The sequence below is a fragment of the Cavia porcellus genome, unplaced genomic scaffold, assembly GCF_034190915.1.
Source record: "Cavia porcellus strain 051 isolate PalLab524CR breed Dunkin Hartley unplaced genomic scaffold, mCavPor4.1 scaffold_26, whole genome shotgun sequence".
NCBI lineage: Eukaryota > Metazoa > Chordata > Mammalia > Rodentia > Caviidae > Cavia > Cavia porcellus.
In genome coordinates this window covers 46,503,442-46,522,600 of record NW_026947509.1, presented here as the reverse complement: position 1 = coordinate 46,522,600, position 19,159 = coordinate 46,503,442, and the positions used below count along the sequence as shown (strand labels likewise).

Sequence of the window (19,159 nt, the reverse complement as noted above, 5' to 3'; positions counted from 1 at the left end):
TGAAGTTCTGTACCAGTTTTGCTGCATGTTTTGATTGGCTTTGTTCTATTTTGTTTTGTTGGATTTTACTATCTTTAAAACAAAAAGAGGGGCTGGGGATTTAGCTCAGCGGCATAAGCACCTGCCTTGCAAGCAGGCGGTCGTGAGTTCGATCCCTGGTAGCGACAAAAAGTTAAAAAATAAATAAATAAAATAAAATAAAACAAAAAGAAACACAAAGTAAAAATTTTAAAAACTGGTTTTCTACATGTCAAAAACTAAAACTAGACCCATATTTATCACCATGCATTAAACTAAAGTCAAAATGAATCAAGTATCTACATATTAAAACAGAAAAACCCTAAATCTATTGGAAGAGAAAGTAAGTACGAATCTTGAAGACGTGGTAGGCAGAGAGCTCATGAACAAAACACAAACTGCATGGGAAATACTTCAAAGAATCAACAACTGGGATCTCACATCATTAAAAAGAAATAACTAATAGAGCAAAAAGACAACCTACAGAGTGGGAAACATTTTAGCCAACTCTCCCTCAAAGGACTTCTATCTAGAACATACAAAGAACTGAAAAAAATCAGGCCCCAAAATTGAAAGACCCTTCTCCATGGTTGGGGTCAGTATAGACTGATACCACCGCTGTGGAACTCAGAGCGCAGATTCCTCAAAAAGCTAGGATTGGAGGTTCCATTTGTTCCAGCTATTCTCCTTCTGGGTATCTTCCCAGAAGAATTAAAAACATCATACCACCTATGTGCACCTATGTTTAAGGCAGCACAATTTGTAATAACCCAAAGGTTCATTAACCCAAAAATGAATTAAAATAAAAGATGCGATCTTTTTATACAATGAAATACTTCTCAGCCACAAAAAAGGATAAACCTGAGACTTTTATACGTAAACGGATGCAACCTGAGACCATATTCCTAGGTGAAATAAATCAGACTCACATGTGTAAACATTGGATTGTTTCCCTGGTATGAGAAACTGAAAGTTTAAATGAAGTCTAAAATATACAAGAGATACTGTGACATGGAAAGAAACTGTTCAAAAGAACTAGGATAGGAGAAAAGGTCAAAGGAAGGCAGGGAAAAGGGAGAAATTATGCAAGTTAGCTACACTACTAGTGTCTCAGTTCACTGAAAAGGAAAGTGTGCTAATATTAATTGGAGAATTTTTAATGCTCATATTTTTTACTCTTAACTACTTTAAAAATTATATACAATGTATTAGTCCTTGTTAATCAATTATTTTGTTATGAAACTTTGCTTTATGTCTTTCTATAGAAAGTTAAAACTAAAATTAAAAGATCAGAAAACTTGGTTTTCTGAAAGGTGCCGACACGCACCTCAGTTCGGGAGGCACACATGCTCCCGGGGATCAGCGCAGGGAGAGCCCTACCTTCCGTGGCGTAGAAGGCGGCTCCCGACTTGCCTCCGCGGGCCTGCCAGGGTGACGAATGCGAGAGCGAGCGGATAAAATCCTCCTCGCTGCTGCCCAGAATCGCCTCGCGCATCTTATGAAACTCTCCCGCGTAGTAGAGCCGGCAGTAAAACTTGGCGTTAGCGTCAGAAAATTCTATAAACAGAAGTTTAAATTTAAAAGGCTTCTACAAATTACGAAATAACTTTTCCTCCTCCCTCCACTCCCAGTGCAACCGTTCAGGCTGCTCTGCCTTAGCACTTTCGTGTTAGGTCTAAACACTGTGCTGCTTCCTCATAGAGCGATGACAGAACACTGCGTGAGCCTCTTTCACGTTTTCCAAAAACACTGACCGTGAAACAAGACCCAGTTCTAATATTCCACTGGTTATATATTCAGCATCACATTTTATTGTCATTGTATTAAACACCTTTTATTCCTTCTATGATGACTTTTATTACACATATGTTCTCTTGGGATAAACATACTCAAGATATCTATCAACTTGCTCTAAAGTAATAAAAAGAAAAATTCGTGAACCATTTAATGGCAGAGATAAATAGCAGACCCCACACACCATCTTAATAAGTGCCTTTCTCCCAAGAAGGACCAGAAGGTAGACAGAACTGTCACACTTCTCCTTAGCTCAAAAGTAAGCTTCTGAGTTTGCTAATTTGCACTAGGTCTGGCAACTGAGCTGTTTCTCGTCTTGAAAAGTATGGAATGTTCACAAATTTGTGTGTCATTCTTGTGCAAGGGACATTACATTCCATATCATCTCTGTATTATGCTACTTTAGTACATGTGCTCCCAAAACAAGCACCTTAATAAATATCTTTTAAGATTTACCATCCATAATATTCCAGGCAACAAATTTCTGGCACCTTTGTATACAATTATACATTCTTGTTAAGCCCCATGATTCTCAATTAAACAAGATTTAAAAATTAAAAATTAATTAAAAAGGTAATTTATAAATTTATAAGTTAAATTATAATTTTAATTAAATTTATAAAACAAAGTAAATTTCTTTATAAATCAAAAATGTATTTCACAAACTGAATTATAGACTAAATAAAGCCTATGTCAGCAAAGATTTAATACTCATTTCAACAAACAGAATATTTTCTAGTATGAAGCTAGAAGTTTTAATGACAGTTTGTTCATTTATTGCTCCTATCCCTAAACAGATAATACATTATTTCATACTTACGAAGTTCCACATGAGGATTTGCAAACTGTTTCTTTTGTGAATCTCCTCCATCTACTTCATCTAAAAGGTTTAATATCATTAGTAAAGGCAAAGTTTTAAATAATTATCAATTTATGTTTTTTCCCCTCACGTAACAACCAAACTAGTAAATGAGTAACAAAATATCCTAGTAATGTGCAGGGCATTAAGGTCCATGTTTGTAATGCCAGCACTCGGGAGGCTGGGGCAGAAGAATTACCATGAGTTGAGCTCAAGGCCAGCCAGGACTAAACAGCAGGCCCTATCTCAAAAAAAGGCGTGAGGGGCAAGGACCACAAGGACTGTAGCTCAGTATAAAGTCCTAGATTCCTGGGTTCAATCCTCAGTACTAAAAAACAGCAAGAAATGCCAGTAAAGTCATCATTAAGCTGGCATTAGATGATTAAACTGTAAAGAATTATAATAGAAAAGTGTTATTCCTTGAAATATCAATTTTTAGGTTTTCTTACATTTACCATTTAAGTAACTGTGACAGCCAACAGTTCTTACACTTAAGAATTTCCATGACTTCTTTAACACAGCTTATGACTACTTTCCCCACATGTACAACATGCCTCCACATGCAGAGAATCTAACTTAGAGAGCTGCTTTTGGGTTTTTGATTTTCTGTCATCCTTTTTGTCACACTGGCAAATTAATTTAGGGGGATCTTCGCACCGAGCTACCTCTCCAGACCTTTCGTGTTTTCCATCTTGAGACAGAGTCTCTGCCAACTCACTAAGTTGCTCAGGCTGAGCTCAAACTTGTGATCCTTCTGCCTCGAACATTCCAGAATGCTGGGATTAATGCAGGCAGCACTAGCTCCTGCACAGCTCAGAGGCGTGTGTGTGTGAATTTCACATTTCAAAATATTTTTTAAGCATCAAAGATTTTCAAGAACAAACTGTGAACATATAAAGCCCAAAGGCAGCCTACAGTATACTAAAGCTATCTTAATTACTAATCATACTTTATTCTAGGAGATGCTATTTTTTTAAACTACTAACTCATGGCTTAAGCTGGGGTCACTGAACAATTTCAATAAAGCGCCAAAGAGTTACAACTCCTCATCTTACTCACATAACATAAAAGCAGCAAGACCAGGGAGAATGAATGGGTGTTCCTGTGTGGCAACCAAACCCTACTTACAAAGACAGGTCAGCACAGTCTGCCATATGCCTGTCGAAACTCATACCCAAACACAATCAGGTAGACATCCTTCTAAAATATCAAAATGTGGGGCTGGGGATTTAGCTCAGCGGCATAAGCGCCTGCCTTATAAGCAGGCAGTCATGAGTTCGATCCCCGGTACCGATAAAAAGGAAAAAGACAAAAAAAAAAAAAATAATAAAAAAAATAAAAAAAAATAAAATATCAAAATGTAAGCTACAATCTTATCAAAATATCAAAAATATCGATAACAAAATCAATATATCAAAATATCAAAAATAGTCACAATCTTATAGGTAGTGGCGAAGAAAGCAAATATCTGGGATGCAAACGTAACAGAATGAAAACATCTTAGCGGCTGCCAGGAGCTCGAAAGTGGGGCAGATGTTTTATGTATGTGACTTACACTGGTTTTACCCTTTTACAAAACTGGAGACCAGGGCCAGGGATTTAGCTCAACAGCATAAGTGTCTTCCTGGCAAGCACAAGATTGTGGGTTTGATCCCTGGTACCTCCCCCCCCCCCCGCCGCCAAAAAACAAACTGTAAACTGAGGATTTCTGATTCTACCACACAGGAAATGATAGCCACAAAAAGTGGAATTTCCAAATGCCAGGGAGAAGGAATGCCCTGGTTTCACTAGTAGGAATTATCTACTTCGGCTATAAGAAACTAAAGTTAATTAATTAATGAAAGCAAATTTGGTCTGTTGAACATACCTTGAGGTTCAATACCTTGACTCTCTGTTCCCTCCTTACCCGTCTGCCCAACCTGGTAGTAGGCACTATCTGCTCCACGTAAGGTCTCTCTCTTCTGGGAAGAGAGGTCAGGGCTTTTCCCTGCTGTCCCTCTGAAGAAGGACAACACTCCAGAAGCTTTTTTGGCTAAAAATAAAAGGCAACAAATTTTAATTACACGTCACTGCAAGTAGAAAATAAGGATATTCAACGTATTTTTTATGAATAGTGACCATTACATGAGGCTTCTGTGAAACACGGATGCTTCCACTCACACAGACTACCTTGGTTCACAATTCAGTTTGCAAACAAAAACATTTGGCAAAATCTCGTTTTTGTCTGCAAAACTCTGTTTCGGGTGACAAACACAACCGTGGCCATCTTTCCCATACAAACACAAATGTAGCCATCTTTTTCAAAACTGGGGAATAAATTCAGTTTGTGAACCAAGGCACCACTGTATTATTCCACATGCTGTCAATGTTTTTGAGTAGCTAAGTGAGTAGCTAGTGTATTATCAGCAATACACTAGGAGGAAAACAATGCTCAGCTAGTTGAATGTCAAAATGTGAGAAATTCTACAGAAAGTATTTCAAAAAAATCTTTCAAAAGCAGCCTTAATATCTTAAGCAAAAGATTAAATTATAGCTGAGTTTATTATTATAATGTAGCTAATTAAATAATATAAAGCAATTTCACAAGCTACAGAATTCAGCTGGGCTTCAGCTCCTACATAAAAACACAGGAAAACAGAAGACTTTGTTATTAGCATCTTTCAAAAACTAAACACCCCACAGTACTGCCAAGAATTTACTAACGCTTACTTTCTACTGTTATTCCTAGTTTTGAGTTTCATTCAGCATACCAACAGCATGTCTGAGTCTAATAGTATAATTTGTAAAATCTATTAAAAAATGTTAGTGATAAAACCACATACTTGAATTAACAGGCATTATTACAGCCACCTTAATATTAATTTTTACCTGGTTGCCTGCTAATAGAGGTACCTATGTGTAGAATCCTAGACAATGAGTCACCTGTCTAAGTCAACCAGGACAGTGCTGCCTGCCCTTAATCAGCAGTTAAGAGTAGCCATGAGACCATTTCTCATCAGTGAGACTGAAGGGCTGGGTGCCTCTATATTCCTAACAAAAAAGAACAGTTGCAATGCAAACCATTATTCTTTCTGCCTCAAATATTCAAAGGGAATATTAGTAACTACAAGAAAAATTTATTAAAAAGAAACTATCCCTCTACTGTCATAACAATGTTAGCAGCTCAACCAACCAGTGCCAGCAACTGCCTATCTCAGGCACAGTTCAGAGAACGCAAACTGACATTTGTTTAACCCGTGGCGATCACCTGTAGCACAAGGGATTCCTAACTGACCATGTCAACAAATCCCAAGTTCTAATCCAGCTCCACCACACTCTAGTGTTGACCAAGTTACTTACTCAGTCTTTTTAACATCCTTCCTAAAAATAAGGATATATCAAATAACCTTTGTCTGGTTATTGTAGGGATTAAATACAATATAAAACTACAACACATAACATAAATTTTTCATAGTGCCAATAATACTGTATGACTAAAACAAAAAATGTAAATTTCTATTAAAACTGAAAGCTCTAGGGAGGCTCTTTTTACATACAGCAAAAAATTTCTAAAAGTTTCAGATTCAGTAATCTGAATTTAAATTTAAGATAATAAAGAAACATAGCAAACATTTCTGAAAGACAATACTCAAGTCTATTTAAATCCGTATTCTGTTTCACACACCAGACACAGTAAACCCTTATCAGATGACTAATGTATCACATTTAACAGACATTCAAATATTTGCGTTTTTTTTCAAGGATTTGAGGTATTTTTCAAATGGATACTCGTAGCCTATCTTGCTGTATTTTCTTCATCATTACAAAGAGAACCACTACTGATACTCCTGCGGAACACTCTCACCTGGCTGCGGCTCTGAGTCCGCGGCTCGGCTGGCTTGCCCTCCGCTGACTTCAGGCAGTCTAATAGGGCTGCTACTCTTAGGCCTGTTGTCTAAAGCACTAAAAAGGAAAACAAAAGAAGAATTGATTTTACACTGTTAGATAGAATATAACGAGTGTTCTGATTCCTACCCTTACCACTCTGCTCCCCCATCTACTCCTACCCACGACACCAGAAATCTGATTCATGATTAACGTAAACACAGGTTACAGCATGGAAGAAAGTCACGAACTATCCACTGGACTTAAAGCAAAATATAATAATAAAACTTTAGGGGAAATACAAAACCACAGAGTTTAATAAAATTTTCCCCAAGTCTATGAGCTAGGTCAGTACCTACCTAGAAGTCAAACAATTACAGAAAACACCAATTTCAGTTTTCTAATTTTAGTAACAATGTAACTCAGCTCAAAATTTTTCCAGATTAGTAAAACTAAAACTGCTATCTCAGTAATAAGGAGTCTGTGGTAATTTCTATCTAAACACACTAAAAAGCTGGTTTGGATATTTTAATTATTAGGACAGAAAATTCACAAACTCCTAAAATTATAAAACCAAACAGTAGTGTACTAATTTCACAAGTTACTAATTTTAAGTAAATACTTGTTTTAATTTTCAAAACTGTTGAAAGTATAAATCTCTAGCATACACTGAATTTTACAGCAACTGGCAGAAAGTTATATCCAAAGGGCTATTTAAGCTTGCTTGCTATACTTCAATCTGTTGTCTCCACTGGGGGCTGAAACTTTTATATCAATAATACGCTACAAAAAAACAGAAGAACAAGGACACAGAAAACAGATTTTATCCACGAGTCACCTATTGGTTGGAAGGCCTTCTTCAGCACAGTTCCACAGAGCTGCTTTAGACAGTTCTTCTAAGGCATTTCGGTACTCCTTACAACTTATGGTGGAAGGAGATGGAAAAATGTTAAACAATAATCCCTTCTTTAAAAATAAGTCACAATCTTTAGAATAAGTTTTGTGTTACAGAAACATAATTATTATAAATGTTTATAATTAAACAAATACAACTGTGGGTTAACAAAAGTAGTCAAATAAGAAACATCGTAAGGAAGGTAATGTTTTCACAGCAGATAGTAAAGGAAACTGATAGTGTGTTTCTACTTAAAGGCTGCAAACTTCAAGAATAAAATTTTTCTTAATGTTCTATTAGCCAAAAAATATCTGACTATTGAACTAGAGGGCTGAGACTCATGCTTTAGATAAACTGAATCTCATGAAACAAGAGAGTCATGTAAGGGTATATTTTTTCTAAGACATTAAAAAAAGATGACCTTGATAGAATACTGTACATGCTTCCTAATAGTACAAAAAAATTTTCATTTTGATACTGTTTTATTTATGCATGTAAAATGACTAATCAAAAAGTGAGAAGGAAATGCTATCTTCATAAAGACTGAAAAGCAAAAATTGTTTAAATTATAGGGAATCTTCTACAGGGAAATACTCTCATGCAAACAGTAAAACCTAAACTCCAAAAACACATACAACTCTATCTTTTTTATCTTTGTGTATCTCAAACCTAATATATCATATTTCATAGACATTCAAATATTTGGGTGTTTTTTTCAAATATCTGTTGAATAAATGGATACTTTACAGCATATTCAAAATGAAAAACTTAAACTTAGTCTCACACTGGAAAAAAATTTAAACACATTAGATTTTACTTAAACTAAGTTCAAATACAGCCAAGATTTTACTAAAAACTGAAGACATATTAAAAATATTTTAAAGTATGATGCCTCATTAAATATACAGGACAACTAGACAAATTAAATAGTCAAACATATCCTCGGTAAGCCATAGAGATAGCATTCCTTAAGTAGGAAAATTTTTCCCCAGTGTGTGGGAAGCAGGAAGGAAATCAGTGATTAAAAAAAAGACACTCAAGTAACATAAGGCAGGTATGTTCCAGCGCTGTGTTAATAACTAAATCAAAGTAAGGATACAAAGGCACAAATGAAAACAGATGAATGGTCAGAGAATCCAAAGGGTGGTATGGAACTCGCCTAGTGAGTGTGTGAGAGCCTGAGGGTCACGCCACACCCCCTTATCTGAGTAAAGAGAAGGCTTCCAGGTACACAGACAACAGACGGTGAAGCCTAAAGAATATATGTTTAAATCACTGTCTTTCATGTGGAAAAACCCCAAAGCAAGGTGATAAACCGACACACATAAAGAGCACAGCTAAAACCACAGTGCATAAAGTCTCACAAACGATACCTGAGTGCAAACGCAATGATGGAGCTGGGCTCCTTCTCACAGACAGCGATGGGCACCCGCTCGTGTTCATACATTAAATAGTGCTTATCTGGGTCACTGTTCACAGTTTTTAAATAAATAAGTAAATAGGAATAAAATTAGAAGTAGGTCAAATACAAAACCAATGCAAGTAAATCTTGCCACAATTTTAATCTAACTAAATAATGTACAACAAGAATATAACTAAGCATGTTAAAATGTATGCTAAGGCTGAGAACATGCATCAAGTCACATAAAAAGATAGCAAGTTTTTGAAGCCAACTGAAAAATTATCAGAATTAGGTTTCAAATCAGAAGGTTCTGGAATAGTCACTCCAAACAAAGTATTCAATTCTGCCAAGGCTTTGGCCATATTAACATCAAAAAGAATTTTCATAAACGGAAATCTAAAATATTTTGTTCAACTATAAAATTTAGAAAAAGTCTCCTAGAAAATATGGAGACATAGTATAATTCACTAATGAAGAACACAACACAAACATTTTACTGTTATCACACAGGAACTCAATGGTGATTCCATTTTATCCCAATTTTCCTTCCCTAATCTATACTTTTCCTCCTCTGGGCACTGGTAAGTGGCCTCACTCACTTTAGGTGTACCTTATTGTGCTAGGAATATAATAGGAAATGAAGAAAACTGTTATAAGCATCACACACATAGATGACAGGCATTTATAATATAGTGGTATAAAGAAATAATTCTACTAATAAATATAATCATTTCCTGTAACAAATGCTATGAAAAAATTATGAGAAAAATATGTTTCCCTCAATGCACACACTCAAAATCATATGCTGAAACCTACTTTCCAAAGTAATAGTATTAGGAAGTAGGGTGCTTAGGAAATAATTTAGATCATGAGGGTAGAGACCTCATAAATGAGATTAGTGCCCTTATAAAATAGATCCAACTGAGCTCTTCCCATCACGTAAGGATACAGAGAAAATTATAATCTAAAACTTGAAAGAAGGCCTTCACCAGAACCCAACCATGGTGGCCTAGATTTCTGGTCTAAAGTAGAAAAAACAGAGACACTTTATAAACTAACACCAAGTAACATGTCACACACTGTCCTATGAATATGCACATGTCTTCTCCCCACAATTACGAGCTTCCAAGAGCAAGGATTTTTCCTTGAGCCTTGTTCTGCACCTTGGTACACTAGAACAGACACTATTTACAATAATAACTTATAAATAGTTGAGAGAAAAAAAAATCTTGTTAAAACAGATCTACCTTTTGGATGAATTTGTACCACTGCAACAATAGCAGCATTTGACAGCCACACAGTTCAACTAGTACAGGACAAACAACCTTTTCACAGTTAGCTTATGTTTTTTCCTGGCCTAGGTGAGCCCAGCATAAACAAGTTCATATAAAAACTTGCATGAGTAATTGTACTTCGCCATTACTGTGACAATGATGCCAGCGCCCAGTGAATTACTGGGCCAGTAATTCACCCTCATATACAAATACCAATATGTTTTAAAGATCATGAGATCAATATGCACAGCATTGTATCTTCAACCTAAATTTATATATGTATTATGCAAGCAATTTTTTTAGTACAAATAATTTTAAACACTGAACATTTAATGCTTTCTTCATTCACTACTATATTAATAATGATTACATGTTCTACAAATTACATGTCAAAAAACATCTCTTACTATGATGACATAAAATCTAGGATTGAAAATTACATAGTTGTACATAATAAATGCACTGAAATATATAGGGAAAGAGTCTAGGGAGAGTTCTTTTAATTAAAGGAAAAACAAAACCACGTAATAGTCACTAGTATTTATAATACTTACAAAGGAAATGGAATAGGATTATAGCTATTTCCTGGAAGCAAATTTGCGAAGATGGCTTTCATGGTTGACTTTTCTTTCACCTGGCTGTCTGTGGATCCCAGCAAATGTCCATCAAACACATCTAAGATGAAAAATATTCTATTTATATACTTAGGAAGAACAAAAAGTATTCAAAACTATCAACTTATTTTCCCTTTGTTTTTGGAAATACAGAGAGATGTATCCATATCACAACTACCAAACACAGTTTAAAATTTCTGATCTAAGAAAAATGGCTTAAAGAATAAATGAAAAAGCAAAAGTAAGAAACACACAAGCACTGCCTCCACAAACCATTTTTTCCCTGACATTTTACCTACTCTAAAACAGAGATAATCCAACAATCAGTGGTTTTCTATCATTGCAGGCAGCAGCCTCAAAGGAGCTACCGGCATGAACCTCATTATAGCTACCCACGCCGCCTCGTCAGTGCACTCATATGAACTGCGGCTACTACTATACTTGAGTTTAGTTAACAGCTATAATGTTACAGTCAAGTTTATGCAATAATTAGTCACTACTTAGCAAGAAAAGAAAGAAAGGGATGAATTTGCTATTAAAAAATAAGTATTTTTGCTGGAGAAATGGCAGCAGTTTCTCATTTTGCTACAAGGTAACCACCTCATTCTTCATGAAACTTAAGGACATAAAGAGGCTCAGAAGGTTCAGATGCTGAATGACATTTTGTTGGAAAGAAATCAGGCAAGTCAACTAAAGGAAGAACTGATATAATAAAAAGTCACATTTTAAAAAGCATTATCACTAAGCATAAAATAAGAATTCCTAAAGAAAGCACTGTGTCAAGGAAATAGCAGCATGTTTCTTTCTCAGAACACATACAAACCAAAGAGCTCGAGAAGCTAAGGTGGGAGGGTCAAGGGTCTGAGAGCAGCCTGTGAGTTTCAGGGCAGCCTGAACCAGACAGTAAGACCCTGCCTCAAACACCAAAAGGAGGGGGCTAAAAAACGGCAGTGGAAAGACGGTGCAAAATACAGCTCTCCAGGACCTAGAACTGAGACACCTGGAAAACAACTCGGTGAAGAAAAAACTGTAGTAGATCTCTGGGAATCAGAAAATCTAGAAACTAGAAAGAAGCTGAAAAACTGGAGTAAAACACAAAGGAAAAAAAGAAGCAGTCTACAAAACTGGCCCCAGCTCTCAGGAAGGGGACCTGACGACGCTGCCAGCGCAAGGTGAGCCCACAGACGGTCACAGCTCCAGGGAGAGCGATGGACTGGGCCGGCAGCGGCCCCAAGGAAACCCAGACTGGGGATCAGCATGGGGCTTTAAGTGACTCCTGCCTCATGAACTGGTGAGGAATCCAGCACAGTATCTGCCACATTTGACAGAGCTTCCCCTTCCCACTGGTTTAAACCCATGACTGTCCCATCAGGCAGCCCGCACCACAGATGGTACGAACCGATCTGTTAACATCTGTCAGTCTTTTTTCTAATAACATTAAATCAGAGCTGCCCAGCCACAAGACACACAAATCAGAGCTGCTCAGCACTGTCGTGAACGTGTCAATCAGGAGTCACACTGGGAAAGGGAAGACTGAGACAGCACAACTACACCTCAGGATTTCTGTGCTAGCTCCACCTCAGGACGGGAGGGAAGATGGTCACAACAGACAGATGCAGAGGGCCGGCCAGCTAGGCATAGCCTCCCAGAGAAATGTAAACTCAGGCCAGGAAGGACACAGGGGTTCCGCTCTCCAAGCTGAGAACCCAGGTCAGCCATGTGAGGTGCTGGGTCTAAAAGTGCAGTACTGAGCTCAGTACAGTGCTTGACACCCCCACCCCACTACCTACATCTAACGCAGAACCCAGAGTGATCTGCTTGCTCTCCCCATCTGCCACCATAATCAGGAAGGCACCTTGGGCTGGACGACTGGCACAGCCTGTGTGCAGGGAAACAGGAAATCGGGAGCAGGGGGCACCTCACCAATCCATAGATATAACCCAGCAGAGAAAAGCGTCACCGAGAAGACTCAGAGGGACATGGAAACTGGAACAGATACAGCCCTTGACCAAGTAGGCCCAGAGAAAGGCAGGCAGGATGCAGCATTCATACACAAAAAAACTGAGTGTGGAAGCAAAACAGGCCTAGGTCCCACATACCTGGTGCATGCCGTAAAGGAGACCCTCGAAGAAACTACTCAGTCAGTCATCCAAAACCATGGCCATGCTTCCAAAACTGACACATGGAATAAACACAATCTCAATCAAAACAAGCATGTACTGAACCAGAAGAGACCCAGACTAGCAAAAGCAATCCTGAGCAAGAAGAGCAAAGCAAGAGGCATTACAATACTGGACTTCAGGCTGTATTACAAAACTACTGTGATAAAAATAGCATGATGCTGGACAAAAACAAATGTACAGATCAGTGGAGCAGAAGAAAGGATGCAGAAACAACTCCCCAGGCATGTTCAGCCATCTGATCTCTGAAAAAGGGCTCAAAAACATGCACTGGAGGAAAAATAGGCTCTCACTGTATATTAAACTAAAATCAACATGTATCAAAGAACTGTCAAAAGAAAAATGGTCTGCTCAAAGATAAAATAGGTAAAAGTCTTGAAGACCCAGGGACAGGTGAGGACTCTCTGACTAGAACAACTAGACAAGAATATCAAAAAGCAACAAACAGGATTATATCAAACTATAAAGTTTCCACACAGCAAAGGAAACAAACAACCGAGTAAAGAGAAAACCTACAAGAACCTACAAGTGGAGAAAAATTCAGCTGTCCATCAGACAGAGAACTAATACCTAGTATATAGAAATAACTAAAAACAAAAAAATCAGAACTCCCCAAAATAGAAAACTTATCAAAACATGGGCAACTGAAAGTGAAGGGACACCTCTCAGAAGACTACAAATGGCCAATAATACATGAAAAAGTGATCAGCACTTCTGGCCATTGCAAAAATGCAAATTAAAACAAAACTGAGGTGCCATCTTACTCCAGAAAAAATGATTATCCTCACAAACTCTAGTGAGACTGCAGGGAAAAACAAATCCTAACACATTGTTGCTGCAAATCCAAACTAGTACAACCACTATAGAAACAACAGGGAGATTCTTCAAAACACTAAAACTAGAAATCTCATTTGACACAGGTATTCCTTTCAGGTGTCTGCCTGAAAGAGTTAAAGACATCACATTACATGCACACCCATGTTTACAACAGCACAACTCACAACAGCTAACTCTTAGAAGCAACCTGTATGTCTATCAATAGATGAGCTGATAAAGAAAATGCATTTATATGCAATGGAGTACTGCTCTGCTCTAAAGAAGGATACATCTGAATCACTTTTAGGAAAATGATGCACCTTGAAACCAAAATATAAGTGAAATAGACACACAAGCTTAAATATTGCATGGCTCCTCTTACATGAGAAATCCAAAATGTATGTAAATTAAAGAACAAAATAAAAGACAGACAATAGAAAACAGAGAGAATGATCTTTTGCAAACTAGAAGGAAGAAGGAGAAAGGAGAGGGATATAAAAAGAATTAAGATGTATTATGCACATGTGCTGACTCCCATAATGTATTCATTATGTACTGCAAACATTACTGCAAAGAATACCATCAGACCAATGTAGTAGCTAAAAATTTTAAAAGTCCCAGATTTAATGAAGCATGATAAAAGCGACCTGCACTGTACCTTCAGAACCACTGGCTGTGTCCAGGTCAGGAGGCCCTCCTCCTGGTTGCTCAGCCATCACTTCAGGTGGGGTCGGCAGCTGGAGATGGGTAGAACTGGTGGAGCTCTGGCTGGACAGCGTTGTCAAAAAGCGATCCTCTAACAAAGGCACAGACTTATGTGAGTCAGGTAAAAACAGTAAATCTGTTTCTGTCTAGTATCAATGATTTTTAAATTCCAACTCACATGTCTACTTCCTAAAACACAGAATTTTAGTTATATATAAACCATGTACATCAATAGCTCATATCACAGAAACAGACACAAAAATCCAGGGGAAGTAGATGACCACAATCAAATCCTAATGACACTACCATGACTATAAACCAATTCTGACAGGCTAACCTAATACTGTTCTCACTAATCCACATAATCTACCTCAATATTACTCGGTTTAAGAGAGAATGAAATTAGGACACTACAGAAAAAAATGACAATCTTATGCTGAGGAAAAAAACAAATTATAATTATTACAGAAAAATATCAAGAATTACGAGTTGAGCTCTTGCTCAAGTCTACACAAATTTTTCTATGTACTGCTTCTATGATGACAAGGTGTTCAATGAAACACTGTAAAAGACATCTCAAAATGACTTTAGTGAAACCAAAAATACAAATTAAATAAGACTTCTGCAGTGAACCGTGGGACTCAATTTTATAAGAAAGAAAATTAATTTTGTTCTGTTTTTCTTCCCTATCAGCAGCCCTCGTTGTATGTATTTCTATGTCCTAATTTATCTTTTAAATGCTGCTGCATGATAAACTGGTAGGGTTATAAATGTTCTAGAAAGAGGAAAATAAAGTCTATGAATAATGTCATTAGGAAAAAGAATGCTCAAAATTAGTTCAAAACAACTTATACAGTAAAAATTTTCTTTAAGTCTAATGTCAAATGATCAACCGAGTCAACGACCAACCTTTTTCTCCATTTTGAAGTCCTGGAGAAACATTTCGTGGTGACGCATCCATTCCACTTATCTGTGGAAAAATAAGATTAAGGAAATATTAAAATTACATTTTTAAAATTGCATAGTCCTGTGAATGTTAAACCTTTTGGTACCAAGATCTGTTTATACTCTTAAAAATTATAACCATCTCCCTTAATAACTTAAAATAGTTTTAACTTATTAGAAATATTTACCTGATTAGAAATTAAACATTAAAATATTTCTCATTAAACATGAAAAAATGTTCTCAGTCCCTTATTCATTTAAAAATAATAAAACCCATTATTTAACATGAATAATGTAATCAATTATAGAAAACTATATCTACTTTCCAAAATCTAAAATAAAATGAGTAAAACTGTTTTTGCATTTTTCTACAATTCTTCAATGTTACAGATGATAGCTAGCAATCTGTATCTGCTATTAATCTGCTAGGATATCGCTATGATTAAAGTTCTGTTTCATATAGATACAGTTAAGAAAACCAATCTGCAGAATCTCCAAAAGAACGCTGAGCTCTCAGGAGTTCTTGAACCACATTTTGAGGGTATCATTCTACACAGCAAGCTCATTTCTTGGCATTAAAGCATTTTAGGAATACACATGATTATCCATTGAGGGCAGTAATCTTTTACTATCACTGAATCTACTCAAGTCCTATTACCTATGCATAAGATGTATAGAATGACTCTTAGTCCCATATAAAATTTTTTTCAAGGTCATTCCTTAGGTCACTATTTAAAGGTCACCATATCACAGAAACATCCTCAGCCACCCTACATAAAGCAACCCACCAGCGCTCCCTCGTTCTTATCAAAACCATCTCTCTTTTTTCTTTATACCTTATTATATTTGTTAAATGTCTATGGGTTCAAATGTTTATGATCAGTCTCTTCCTCATTAAACAAATGTTTAATGAAAACAGTAGCTATGGTCTTTGTTTACAACTGCATGCTTATAATCGAGAGAAATACCTGACACAAAATCAGCACTCAAGAAATACTAATCAAGTACATAAATACAAAGGCAGTACAATGAAGTTTCGAATCAATTATCAATCTTTCATAAAGATGACCAAATGCTGAGTCATTTTATATTTTCAATTCTGTTTCTAAATGCTTTTATATAGGGGTTTCATATTATTAGCTTTGTAGTCTCTTCAGTGGGCAAACAGAAAGACCACCAGTAATCTGTGCTAGTCATCAGCAGACTTGGACTAGTTGAGGAATACTAACACACAGCTTAACCTTGTTCTTCTACACTTTAAGGAAACATGATTCTCACACAGAGACAAAAGGAAGGACTCATTATAAATTATTGAATAACAAAAACATCTAAAGCCCTTGGATTCCTCATCCAATGAACATATTTCTCAACAAATACTACACACTGTACAAAAAGAAAACACTGTCTCCAAAGCCTTTGTAATATAACCCAAGACCCTGACACTGACATCAAACTGAGAAATCTGGTCACCCCGACAGCATTCTAAAATGGCCTCAGGACTCCCAGGCATAGTGTACACACACCTTCTCCCACTCAAACACACTAATACCGCTGTGTATTGCTGTAAAGGGTTTTGTAGATGTAATTATAGTCCTAGGCCAGTTGACTTCAAAACAGGGAACAATCCAGATGGTCCTGATGTAAGCATAATGTGTCCTGCAATCTGCGTCTCTACACAGTGGGGTAAGTGATCTTCGTAAGAGGAACTTGGCCGTTGTTTCAGGCTTTGAAGATAGAGAGGACTACATGGCAAGGAACACAAACAGTGTCTCAGGAGTTATGGAAAAACCTCAGGTCTATGGCCACCAACACAAGAAGTCAGTCTGTCACTAGTAGAAAGCGAATTCTGCCAATAACCTTGGAAGAAGACCTTGAAGCTCCAATAAATCAGAAATCCAGGTGCAATCCTTGAGTCCAGCTCTGATGCATTCTGAGCAGAGAACCAAGCCATACGTGTCAGGTCTCCAGCTCGCAGAAACTCTGGAATAACAGCTTCATGCTTTTGGACACTGTGTGAGACCAATCTGCCACTCAGCAAGAAAAAACTAATACAGCTGGAAAAGATCAATTAGGCCAACTTCCCTGGCCAGGCACCTGAGCAAGAGCTTCTCATTTAAGATAAAGATGACTTAGAACTGCACAGTAACATACATGAGGCCTCTGCTGCACACGCTGAGCACGAGATCTCGGCATCACTGTGACAGTACCTTTACTGACGCTGGGGTAGCAGCTGCATGACATTTCTTTTTTTTTTGTCTTTTTCATTTTTATCAGTACCAGGGATCGAACTCACGACTGCCTGCTTGCAAGGCAGGCGCTTATGCTGCTGAGCTAAATCCCCAGCCCCCAACATTTCAAATGAACTGATCTAACATGTCATTCATTTCAGGCTAGCATATTAAAGTAATCCAAGTCATAGCCCCTTGAAATCTCACAATTTCAAGATGGAAAGCCCTACTTGATATTAATAAATTACCTATTAAACTACTACTAGTAAGTTTCTATCAATGAAATGCCAAAGACCATACATTTTATTACCTTGCTTTCTTCTCCTTGTCTCACTCTTCCTGGACTTGGAGGAACTGAAGGCCGCTTTTTGCCTTTTTCCTGCTGGAATAGTTCCTGCAACCTACAACCAAAGGCCTACAATGTATATAAATGTTCTCTTTATAAACTGAAATCACCATAATTAAATTCTCCTACTTGGATACATTTTAAAGTTGTACATAATTAGAACCAAGTTCTTGTCATATCTAGAACCAATCCAGAGTTCTCACTGATAGACTATAATTTTAAAAGGATAGCAAGTTATGAGGCTGGGGATTTAGTTTAGCAGCATAAGCACCGACCTGGCAAGCACAAGGTCATGAGTTTGAGCCTCAGTACCAAAACAAAAGAAAGAATAGCAAATTATCATCAAGAAAACTATTTCTAAAAATACGTATCTAAATTTTAACATAAGATAAACAAAATTCTTGCCTAACCAAAGCAATTATCAGTTATGGCCTAATAATTCAGTTAAATTCCATTCAGCAGCACATACATTTGATACAGCACTGAAGGCTGTTCCCATTTTGTCTTTTATAGCTTCACAATCGAAAGATTAGCACATATATTTTAGAGGATGAAAAGGAAAATGATTAAAAAAAAACCTTCTGCATAACTTAAGAATAAAATGAAAACTCTACAATTAATAATAATTTTTAGATTTAATCAAATCAGAGCACAGCAAAATTGGCCCTAAAGTAAGAAAAGCAAACTGCGAAGTCCTACCTGTTATTCCAAGCTTGCAGCACTTCACAAAGACTTTGTTTCTTGGCAATGAGTGACTCAAAGACGGACTGCAGTTGCTGAGGGGCATCCACAGAGCACGACATGAGCCTTGCTTGCATCTTTTCAATCCAGCTCTTGAACTCAACTTCTTCCATCTGTAAGGCAAAAGAGGTCATTTCAGCACACTAAGACAGTATATAGATATCCCAGAAAGAAACTTCTAAGCTAATAGTTAACTTTAGAACTTCTGCCAAAGAAATGAGTTACCTCTTTCTGTGCAAAGATATCTTCCATTTTCTCCTCTCTTGTTCTGCTAAATGTATCGGTCTTCAGAGATGCCAGTCTTTCATCAACGGCTAAATATACCTGTGAAACTCTAAGAAAGGAGAGAGCATCTTTAGAGAAGGTGAAATCAAATTTTCTAATATATAAAATTATATATTATATGTAACTGAAATCTATTCCAATTAAAAATCACATAGAATGTTGCATACTTCAAAATTTTAATGGTGCTTTGTTA

At 36.9% G+C, this 19,159-nt stretch overlaps 1 protein-coding gene and 1 non-coding gene across 11 annotated transcripts in view; both read right to left on the bottom strand.

Moving 5' to 3' along the window:
- Pikfyve (phosphoinositide kinase, FYVE-type zinc finger containing) overlaps positions 1–19,159 on the bottom strand; it is a 94,124-nt gene that overhangs the window by 7,956 nt on the left and 67,009 nt on the right. For all 10 annotated transcript variants that reach the window (XM_063237377.1, XM_063237375.1, XM_063237382.1 and 7 more), the window contains 12 exons: positions 18,907–19,015; positions 18,640–18,794; positions 17,905–17,995; positions 15,331–15,391; positions 14,375–14,512; positions 10,661–10,781; positions 8,804–8,899; positions 7,374–7,457; positions 6,516–6,613; positions 4,539–4,703; positions 2,633–2,692; positions 1,399–1,575 (listed from right to left, as the gene is read on the bottom strand). In XM_063237377.1, coding sequence (XP_063093447.1) covers positions 1,399–1,575; positions 2,633–2,692; positions 4,539–4,703; positions 6,516–6,613; positions 7,374–7,457; positions 8,804–8,899; positions 10,661–10,781; positions 14,375–14,512; positions 15,331–15,391; positions 17,905–17,995; positions 18,640–18,794; positions 18,907–19,015 — 1,355 coding nt within the window. The remainder of the gene's footprint in view (positions 1–1,398; positions 1,576–2,632; positions 2,693–4,538; positions 4,704–6,515; positions 6,614–7,373; positions 7,458–8,803; positions 8,900–10,660; positions 10,782–14,374; positions 14,513–15,330; positions 15,392–17,904; positions 17,996–18,639; positions 18,795–18,906; positions 19,016–19,159) is intronic.
- LOC111758199 (U6 spliceosomal RNA) lies at positions 2,132–2,242 on the bottom strand. The gene has a single exon (XR_002792421.2). It is a non-coding gene; the product is annotated as a U6 spliceosomal RNA (small nuclear RNA).